At 49.1% G+C, this 10638-nt stretch overlaps 1 protein-coding gene across 2 annotated transcripts; it reads right to left on the bottom strand.

Annotated features, from left to right (window-relative positions):
• Window positions 1-788: 788 nt before the first annotated feature.
• ERAL1 (Era like 12S mitochondrial rRNA chaperone 1) lies at window positions 789-10391 on the bottom strand. Of its 2 annotated transcripts, none has more exons than XR_015946969.1 (11): window positions 10195-10391; window positions 9116-9277; window positions 8668-8795; window positions 8485-8562; window positions 8106-8152; window positions 7949-8010; window positions 6780-6892; window positions 5363-5743; window positions 3647-3796; window positions 3440-3550; window positions 789-1720 (listed from the first exon to the last, which is right to left on the bottom strand). XR_015946969.1 is itself a non-coding variant. In XM_035138901.3 (11 exons), the coding sequence occupies exons 1-11, from the start codon at window positions 10301-10303 to the stop codon at window positions 1598-1600; spliced, it is 1434 nt and encodes a 477-aa protein (XP_034994792.1). In that variant the 5' UTR covers window positions 10304-10391; the 3' UTR covers window positions 789-1597. The 2 variants fall into 2 exon arrangements, 1 of the variants encoding a protein (XP_034994792.1); XM_035138901.3 differs by having other exon boundaries at window positions 3440-3520.
• Between the last annotated feature and the right edge of the window lie 247 nt (window positions 10392-10638).

Raw genomic sequence — 10638 nt, 5'->3', positions numbered from 1 at the left:
GGTGAAAACATTCCTCTTCAACCAGGCCCTTTTAAATGTATTGGGGGCGGGGTTATTGGTATGTTTTGTTCTTGTAGATCAGAGAGTTGGAAGGGACCACGAGGGCCATCGAGTCCAACCCCCTGCAATGCAGGAATCTTCCACTCAATGTGGGACTCAAATCCATGAACCCGAGATGTATTTTCTGTTATTTTTATCTTGTATTTTTATGTTGTGAACCACCCTGAGAACTATGGTAGAGGGGTGGTACACTACTACTACTACTACTTGTTGTTTAGTCGTTTAGTCGTGTCCGACTCTTCGTGACCCCATGGACCATAGCACGCCAGGCACTCCTGTCTTGCACTGCCTCCCGCAGTTTGGTCAAACTCATGTTCGTAGCTTCGAGAACACTGTCCAACCATCTCGTCCTCTGTCGTCCCCTTCTCCTAGTGCCCTCCATCTTTCCCAATGTCAGGGTCTTTTCCAAGGATTCTTCTCTTCTCATGAGGTGGCCAAAGTCTTGGAGCCTCAGCTTCACGATCTGTCCTTGAATAACTCAGAGAAGCTATGAGCTATGCCATGCAGGGCCACCCAAGATGGATAGTGGAGAGTTTTGACTAAATGTGATCCACATGGAGAAGGAACTGGCAAGCCACTCCAGTATCCCTGTCAAGAAAACTCCATGGACAAAGACTACTACTACTGATAATATAATCTGTTTTCCTCAGCCATTAAAAAGGATGGGCCCTCCTAGAACAATGGCCTTTATACACTTTGCTCTGTAAATGCCCACAAAAGATCGACAGTAACCCTAAATAATAAATTTTTATTGTTATTTATTAGATTTACATACCGCCCTTCATCAGAAGATCTCAGGGTAATTCACAAGATAACTACAGCACTGCTTTATGAAAAGGCAACCCATTAAGGCTCCCATTTTACAGATGAAGGGCACTGAGGCTGAGATCATTAGACCCAAGTAGTAAGGGACAACAAAACTGTTGCCTGAGCGACCACCTCAATTTATTGAGAGCACGGCAGCCGCATCAGAGCCCAGAAGGGTCTCTGGCTGAAAGAGACAAGCCATTGCCCCGACTCAAGGCGATGCAGACAAACTGAGATGGGAGTGCCAGCTTCTGAAATGTTTGCGTCTCTTCTCCTACTAGCACAGAGTGAAATGGCACCAGCCTACACCCACCCCAGGCAGCAGTCACTGTGTGAGCCAGAGAGAGTGTGAGATTCAGCCACATGGCCTGGGGGTCCCCATCGCATGAAACCAGGGAGCTGTGTGCACGTGCACAATTTCAGTGAAAGATACGCATTGGCAACCAGGCACTACCGTTTCCTTCTTGTGTATCACCAGGTGCTGGCCATTGGTCTGTCTGTAGTCCCTCCCTTGACACGACCCGCCTGAAACGGGACCTGAGGCAGGAGAGCCAGGCTGCCCCCGTCAAGCAATTACTGCAGGCTTTGGGACAGGAGAGAAGAAGTTGGGAAGAAGTCCTTGGGGGCAGTTGCTGGCGAGACCCATGAGTAGGAAAGCAGGGCCTTGTTGTTGGCTCGGAGTGGCCCCTTCCCTGGCAAGGCCTGGCTGCTGCAGGGGGAGTGACGGTCCTCATTTCTTCAGCCGCACAGAAAGCTTCAGGTGCACGTCACAGAGGAAAGCGTTCATCAGGTCACCGCCGGCCTCCTGGGCGATCTTGCTGATCAGGTGGCCACGGGAGCCAATGAGCATCTTCTGCTCCGGGGGAAGGGGAAGGCCAAGGAGAAAGGAGTGTCAGTGGGATTCTCATCATTTGGGGCTTCACAGCCTAGGCATCATTTTTTGCTCACCCTACCCCATTCCCCAGCTGAGAAGCTTAGCTGCAACTACAGGAGGTTTATTGGGAAGAAGGCTTACATTAGAATGTAAGAACAGCCTGCTGGATCAAGCCAATGGCCCATCTTGTCCATCCTTTTGTCATAGGGGCCAACGAAACGGCCCAATGAGAACAGGATTTGAGCACAAGAGCCCTCTCCTCCGCATGGGGTTTCCAGAAATCAGCATTCAGAGAGCATTGCTGCTTCCAACAGCCATCCTGGCTAGTAACCATCAATAGCCCTCTCTCCCTCCTCTATGAATTTGTCTAACCCTCTTTCAAACCACCCAGGTTGGTGGCCATCACTGCCTCCTGTGGGAGAGAGTTCCACAGTTTAAGTATGGGCTGCATAAAGAAGGTCTTCCCCTTTTATGTGTCCTGAATTTTCCAACACTCATTGGTTGTTAAACTGCTGTGAGAATTCCTTCCGGTAGCACCTTATCGAGACCTTAAAAAGGTAAAGGTAAAGGGACCCCTGACCATTAGGTCCAGTCGTGTCCGACTCTGGGGTTGCGCGCTCATCTCGCATTATTGGCCGAGGGAGCTGGCGTATAGCTTCCAGATCATGTGGCCAGCATGACAAAGCCGCTTCTGGCGAACCAGAACAGCACATGGAAACGCCGTTTACCTTCCCGCTGTAGCGGTTCCTATTTATCTACTTGCATTTTGACGTGCTTTCGAACTGCTAGGTTGGCAGGAGCTGGGACCGAGCAACGGGAGCTCACCCCGTCACAGGGATTCGAACCGCTGACTTTCTGATCAGCAAGCCCTAGGCTCAGTGGTTTAACCCACAGCGCCACCTGGGTCCTTAGAGACCAACTAAGTTTGTCATTGGTATGAGCTTTCGTGTGCATGCACTGAAACTGCTCTGAGAATTGTAGTTCTGTGAGGTGGGAGGGAATAGGGGAGCAGCCTAAAGATTCTCAGCAGGCTTAGCAAACTACAGTTCCTTGAAACAGCCTCGGCCCTGTAGACCTGAAGGAGCGTCTCCACCCCCATCGTTTAGCCCGGACACTGAGGTCCAGCTCCGAGGGCCTTCTGGTGGTTCCCTCCCTGCGAGAAATGAGGTTACAGGGAAGCAGGCAGAGGGCCTTCTTGGTAGTGGCACCCGCCCTATGGAACGCCCTCCCATCAGATGTCAAGGAAATAAACAACTACTGTATCTGACTTTTATAAGGCATCTGAAGGCAGCCCTGTTTAGGGAAGTTTTTAATGTCTGGTGTTTTATCACTTTAATAATAATAATAATAATATTCTGTTGGGAGCCGCCCAGAGTGGCTGGGGAAACCCAGCCAGATGGGTGGGGTTTTAAATAATAAATGCTTATTATTATTATAGTTCCCATGATTCTTTGGAGGAAGCCACGGCTGTTTGAAGTGGCATGGAGCTGCTTTAAATGCCTATGGAGGAGATGGCACCTTCATGCTTGCTACCATTACTGCTTTGGGATGGATTGGGGGGGGGAAATAGCCACCCTCAATGCCAAATTGACAGCTTGGCAGAAATGTTAGTGTTTGAGAATGCCCTCCACCCCATCCACATTTCTTTTGGCTGGTGGCGGGAGGAGAGAGAGAGACACCTTCTGGCCAGGTACTCACCACATGCGTCTCCTTCTGGACTATCAAATTCTGCAGGATGACCAGCTCCCCGCCAGGCCCCTCTTCCCAGATCTCTGTGCTCTGCAGGGAAAAGAGGAGGAGCCCTCAGGTCTGCAGTGGAGGGGAGCACACATGCTAGGATGTGAAGGGAAGGGAAGAAGGGGGGGGGGGGTCCCCAACCATATCACCTCCTGAGCCCCGCCTCACCTGGGTCACTGTGTAGGGCACTTCCTCAGGCAGGTACTCGAGAAGCTTCTCTCGGATGATGTTATCACAGACCTCCTGCGGGGACTGGGTGGTCAGGACCTCGTTGTGGAACTCCCAGGGGCCTGGCCTGGCCTGCTTCAAAAGGTACCTCTGTTGGGAAACAGAGCCAGGGTCAGGTCAGGAGGGTTGGACTAGATGTCCCCTGCAGGTCCCTTCCAACTCTACAGTCCCATGATTCTTGCCATACTGCCTCCGGGGGGGCAGGGGGTGTTTGGCATTTTCATTTATTTTCTATACCACCTTTACACCCCACTTTCTTTTGTGCAAGGAGCTGAAAGTGGCGCATATGGTTCTCCCCCCATGATCTTAGCCTCACAACAACCCTGTGAGGTAGGCTTGGTGGGGAGAGAGAGAGAGAGAGAGACAGACAGAGAGAGAGACAGAGAGAGACACAGAGAGAGAGAGAGAGAGAGAGACAGAGACTGGCCCCAGGTCAGGCAGAGAGCTTTGTGGCTGAGCAGGGGATTCGAACTCTGGCCTCCCAGCTTCAGGCCAATGGCACACCTAGCCCAGCCTCCTGTTCTCACAGGGGCCAACCAGATGCCCTTAATGGGAAGTCTGCAAGCAGGATTCGAGCACAGGAACACACTTCCTTCCTGTGGTTTCCAGCACCTCGTATTCAGAAGCATCGTTGCCTCCAACCGCAGAGGCAGAGCCGAGCCATAGTGGCTAGTACCCATTGACAGCCTTACACTCTTGTTCCGTAACAGACCTGAACAACTTGGGCCCAGGGTTGCCTCAGGCCCTGCCTGAAGCCTTCTATCGCTGCTCAGTCAATGAGATCACCTGCAGGAGCATCACTGGCCCTTCCTTTTGTGGGAAGGCTCGTCTTACAAGAAGAAACCGAGGCTTCATTGTGATCGGCCCAGTCTTGTGGAACTCTCTGCCACTAGAGATTCAGCATGTGCCCTTTCTGTGCTGACTTTTAAACGCCTGCTGAAAACGTTTCTATTCTGCCAGGTCTAGGAAGGCAAATAAGAAGACATCCTTCCACAATGGTTAACTGACGTCTGTTTTTAACCTTCTTATGCTGTAAAGGGCTTTGATGTATTTTTTATGACACAGCAGCATACAAATATTAAAGGTAAAGGGACCCCTGACCATTATTAGGTCCAGTCGTGACCGACTCTGGGGTTGCGCGCTCATCTCGCATTATTGGCCGAGGGAGCCAGCGTATAGCTTCCAGGTCATGTGGCCAGCATGACAAAGCCACTTCTGGCGAACCAGAGTAGCACACGGAAACGCCGTTTACCTTCCCGCTGTAGCGGTTCCTATTTATCTACTTGCACTTTGACGTGCTTTCGAACTGCTAGGTGGGCAGGAGCTGGGACCGAGCAACGGGAGCTCACCCCATCACAGGGATTCGAACTGCTGACCTTCTGATCAGCAAGCCCTAGGCTCAGTGGTTTAACCCACAGTGCCACCTGGGTCCCATACAAATATTATTTATGGATAAAACAAATAAAAACATTAATTAGTTAAAATGCAAGGCGGGGCCAGCCTTCCCTCTGTCCTGCCCCCCAAAGGAAATTGTTGCCAGACAGAAGTCTTCCCTCCAGCCCAGTCCTACCTGGAGATGCTACTGGGGAATGAACCTAGGACCCACCACATGGCAAAGCAGATACTCCGACCCCAAACAACAGCCCTGCGATTTACCTTCAGAGTCTCCACTTCCTCTCTATCCGTAGCAGCCAGCATAAAGATCTCCTGGAAGCCGGGCCAGCCCTTCTTGGCTTTCTCCTTCATGTGTTTCCTGTTCCCCTTTGCAGGAACTGAGTACGCATCATCTGCAGTCTCACTGGCTTTGACATCCAAAACGGAGCCAGGGTGAGGCCCTTGATCTGCCTCCAGATCCCTCGTCTCTGGGGATGGGGGTTCAGAGGCCGCTGAAGCCTGGGTGACCTCAGGGGCCTTGGTGTCGGTAAGGGAGTCTGGCTTGACTCTGGACTTGACTTTCAGCTTCTTTCCATTGACGACCCCCTCAGTCAGCTCCGTCACCAGGCCCAGCAGGAGATATTTCTTCTTCAGCAGGTCCACCTGAAACAGAAAAAATGGGAGGGAATCAGGAGCGGCAAGAATTTTTTTACTTATTTATTTCCTGAAATTTATGCACCACTTGATTGCGGGGGAAACCCTCAAACCAGTTTGTGAAAAGATAAAGCTAAAACAACAGTAGACTAAAAACAGATTAAAACACCTTTTGACTTCCTAAACATCTGGACAGGCTTGCCTAAATAACCTTTTTAGCAGGTGCTGAAAAATGTGTAGCGAAAGTGCCTGCCTGGTATCAATAGGCAGGGAGTTCCAAAGTATAGGTGCTGCCACACTAAATCACAATTGTGGAATGAGTAGTATGTGCCGGCTGTAAGGGCCAATTCCATCAACTGAGGTGGTTGAGGGGCCTGGTCCCTAGTCCCTTGACTCAACTGAACTTTATCCCTTCGCCAGAATTTCTGGCTTGCATTGTTGCCTGAAAAACACCGAAAGAAATCTCAACATTAGTGGCATCTAGGGAAGACAGCATCAGCAGAACTGGAGAGGAGTGGCATCGAGGCCTCAGGATGCCAAAGGCACGGTAAAAAAATAGCAGTGAAAATAAAGATGCAAGTCTATTTAGTCAAGGGTGCAAATTTTAACAAACCGCAAGCACCCTTGATTGTTTTCTGCAGCTGTTTTTGGTTCTGCTGTAGTTTTTGCCCCATGGAACACACAAAAAAGAACCTTTTGGCAATAAATGGAAGTTGTTGCTTTATTACAGGGGTAGGCAACCTAAGTCCCGTGGGCCGGATGTGGCCCAATCGCCTTCTCAATCCGGCCCACGGACGGTCCGGGAATCAGCATGGTCTTACATGAGTAGAATGTGTGCTTTTATTTAAAATGCATCTCTGGGTTATTTGTGGGGCATAGGAATTTGTTCATTCCCCCCCCCAAAAAAATTTATAGTCCGGCCCACCACATGGTCTAAGGGACGGTGGAACGGCCCATGGCTGAAAAAGGTTGCTGACCCCTGCTTTATTACATTCTCTAGCCCTGCAGCCCATCCTTTTGGGATAAGGAAATCGGGCACACTCACCTTGTTCAAGACAAGGATGCTGGGAAGCTCAGGGAACCGAGCCAGACACTTGAGCACCTCTGGATGGAGGCGGTTCCGGGTATAATGGTCCGAAACATCCACGAGAACTAGCACTTCAAAAGAGGAAGTGGGGGGGGGGTTACAAGGTCAGCTTGGGTCAACCTTTCACTCCCAAGCAGCACACAGCCACCAGCCCATCTTAAAATGATCCTTAATGGGAACATCAACTGGTCCAAGGAGGAAAAAAGCCTCTAGCGCTGGCAGCCCAGAGTGTGGTTAGACTGAGTGTTGGACTATGACCTGCAAGAACAGGGTTCGAATCCCCACCTGACCACGAAGCTTACTGGGTGACCTTGGGTCAGCCGCTCACTCTCAGCATAATCTACCCCACAAGGTTGTTGTGAAGATTAAATGAGGAGGGGGAGGATTATGTACAGCACCTTGAGCTCTATGGAGAGCAAGAAAAGGATAAAAATGTTAGTAACGAATCATAACAAAATGATTTGATCAAATGAGGATTTGATAAACGTTACTGAGAGTCACACTGCGAAGACTACTAAGTAATGGGAAAGACAAGGTAACATGGATGTAATAGTTGAGGGAGAGGATGGTGGACGGGTGGGGATGAGGGAGGGGTGGGGGAAAAGATTAATTTTCATTTCATGTATCAAAACGTTGTGGATATAATCGGGATTTTGATTGGGAGTGTCTCTATTTTCCTTCTTTTTCTTCTTCTTTTTCTCTTCTATTTTCCCCATTTTTTTATTTTTTTTATTCTTTGTAAATATTGTATTGTATTAATGCTGTACCCTTATTGAAAACATATATGTATATACTGAAACGTTTTGCAATAAAAATAAAATAAAATAAAATAAATGGGATATAAAGCAATGTTTTCCCTCCATTTATATCCCCACAGCCTTCTGAGGTAGGTCAGTGACTGGCCCAGAGTCACCCAGTGAGTCATGGCCGAGAGGAGATTTGGACCCCGGTCTCCCAGGTCCTAGTCCAACACTCTAACCCCTGCACCACACTGGGACACTGGTTCATCCTTCCCACGATCACCACATAAATCACTGCAGCAGCAAAGGATGGCGACCAATAAGTGGTCCAGGGGTGGCATGATGGGAGGGAGAGGTCGAGGGAAGAAAAAGAAACCAAGCCCCTACCTAGGTCTGCATTCTTCAAGCTCTTACAGGGGTCGTAAAGCAGAGTTTTTTCCAACTGATGCCTGAAAGAAAAGTTGAAAGAAACACAGAGCGTGAATCCAGTACTTCTCAGCCCCAAGAGAACTGCTTCTCTCCCAGGCTCCAGTTACTTCTATACCTTTTGGCTTTGAGGTGTGTGGTGAGGCCTGGAGTGTCCAAGACAACCTAGGCAAAGAAACAGAGAATCAAACCACTTAAAAGATTTAAGAAAAGACACGCTTGAAGAAATGCATTTGCTCATTGAGAACTTCACTGAAGAAAAAAAGAGAGAGGAATTCTTGCTATAAGAGAGTCAAACAGAATACTTCTCAATTAATGAATGGTAGCTCTGTTGTCAACCATGTTAGCTGGAAATGGAGTGTCCATGTTTTGGGGTATCACACCACCAAATGCCAGTTGCTGTGGGCAAACAGCACCAAACCATGGCATGTGAGTTTCACAAGGCGTGCCTGGGTGTTGGGGCAGGGAGAGTGCTTGGGCCAATTCTCAATACCAACCAGCTGAGTATCCTCCTTTGTGATGATGCTCTGGGCATTGCGTCTGGTCGTGTGCACCTTCTTGGAGACAGGCAGGACCTGCCAAGGAGAGAAACCAGGGGTTGTATAATGAATGCAAGGGAGTGCTGGAGGGCTGCCCCAATCCTCTCACACCCATGGAGGCTGTGCGCTCCAGCTCATTACCTTCCGTCCCAAGAGCTGGTTTGACAGGGTCGATTTTCCAGCGTTTGGAGCCCCAATGATGGCAATTCTCAAGATCTTGGGATTCTCAGGCTGATCTGGCTGGTGCCCCAACAAAATGTCTTGCTCAGCTGCAGAAAGAACACCCAGACATTTCTTGCTATTTCCAGTGGTTTCTCATGAACAATCTATGGAACCTCAGTGATTTGCGAGTCCCAGTAGATTAAACTAAAGGCTTCCACATCCAGAACTAGGCTAATTTTGTGACTGCAAGTTGTTTAAAACCATTTTTAATATTGTGTTTTAATGTTGTAGCCCTCCCTGGGACCTGAGGGTGAAGGGTTGGCAACTGATGATGATGATGACGATAATAAAATTCCAATCTGCTTCTACCAAGGGAAATCAATTTTGGCCTGCTACCCAAACATAACTGACAGAAGTCAAGGTTCACCTTTAAAGATGCTCAAAGGCGGTGGGTGCTGACCAACCAAAGATGGGGTATCTTCTTTAGAAATCCCAAGGATGTGATCCAGGGCAGAGTCATTTCCATACAAGCGAGCAGGGACAATCCTACCTTGCTGGGATGGGTCCTTCAAGAAATGGAGGCTGATACCTAAACCAAATAACAAGAGAGAAAACCAGCATTTTAGAAATACTCCTATGGCAGATCAAGGATGTTGTGGGGAAACCTCAGGACGTTTCCTGTTATGTATGACCAAGAATCCATAATGTCAAGCATTTGTGAGGGTTGAACTTGCTCTGATACGAGCTGAACTGTGAGTGTGACGGCACAGAATGCCGGCAAACATTACAACTACTCATAAGAAGATAAGAAGAGTGTGCTGGACTGGGCCTAACATTCAGCTTCATTGAATGCCCAAATGTTCTAGTGTTAATGAGAGAGGGAGGAAAATTCTCAGGAACCAAAGCGTGTTTGCAGCCTATCTGCTGAGAGAGAAGGGGAAGGAAGAGTACACTTTCCTCTGGTGAAAACAGGTTCTAGAAACGGAAACACTTTTGCAGGTAGAAGGCTAAGGAATACAAAGAAATTCCAGGAAGCAGGGCTATTAAAGGCCAGGAAGCCCAGAGGCACTATTGGCAGGAAGAAGGGTGCTAAGGCAGAACATGCAGAACAACAGGAGAAAGCGGGCAGCTGCCTTATATTGAGTAAGGTCAACAAGCTCAGTATTGTTTACTTTGGCTGGCAGCAGCTCTCCAGTGTTTTAGCTGCTAGGAATTGAACCTGGAGCCTTCTGCATGCAAAGCGGGTGTCGTGCCAGCACTTAAGATATAATTAGCAAACGAATTAATTGCCCACCCTTCAGCCTAAGCTCCCAGGCCGGTTTACAGCATTAAAAACAATATTAAAGACCAGTGGCCCTTTCCCTAAAACTAAAAAGGCTCCAGCTTTGGACCTTCTACTCGGCTGATCAATCTACAAATTAATCCAGCTTCTCGCCAGTGACGCCGGCGAGACAACCTCACACCACGCGGCGGCGAGTTCCAAAGATTAACCGAGCCCAACGCCACCTGAGCAGGCGCAGCGCCACGACGGCCTCCCTCTCTCCGACAAGGCCCCAAGTCCGGCCAGGCCCAAGGCCCGCCAGCCACGCCGGGCCAGGCCCGCCGCCGCCGCCATGGCAACCACTCGCGCCTCCGTCGTAGTTCAAGAAACACCTCGGCGGACAGGCGGCGCCATCTTGGCGGCACGAAATGCATTCTGGGATGCAGCCGTGCCCTCTGATTGGCTGGAGGCGGCGGAAGAGGAGAACTATAGAGAGGAAGGGTGGCGGTGGCCAGAGCGGCTTCGCTTGCGGAATTAGGAGGAAGAGGCCGGGGCATTTGCTATATTATTATTATTATTATTATTATTATTATTATTATTATTATTATTATTATTATTATTATTATTATTATTATTATTATTATTATTATTATTATTACACAACTTAGTACACCCCGAGGGGTGAGCTG

The sequence above is a fragment of the Zootoca vivipara genome, chromosome 14 (genome assembly GCF_965207765.1).
Source record: "Zootoca vivipara chromosome 14, rZooViv2.hap1.1, whole genome shotgun sequence".
Taxonomy (NCBI): domain Eukaryota; kingdom Metazoa; phylum Chordata; class Lepidosauria; order Squamata; family Lacertidae; genus Zootoca; species Zootoca vivipara.
This window is presented reverse-complemented; position numbering and strand designations above follow the sequence as displayed.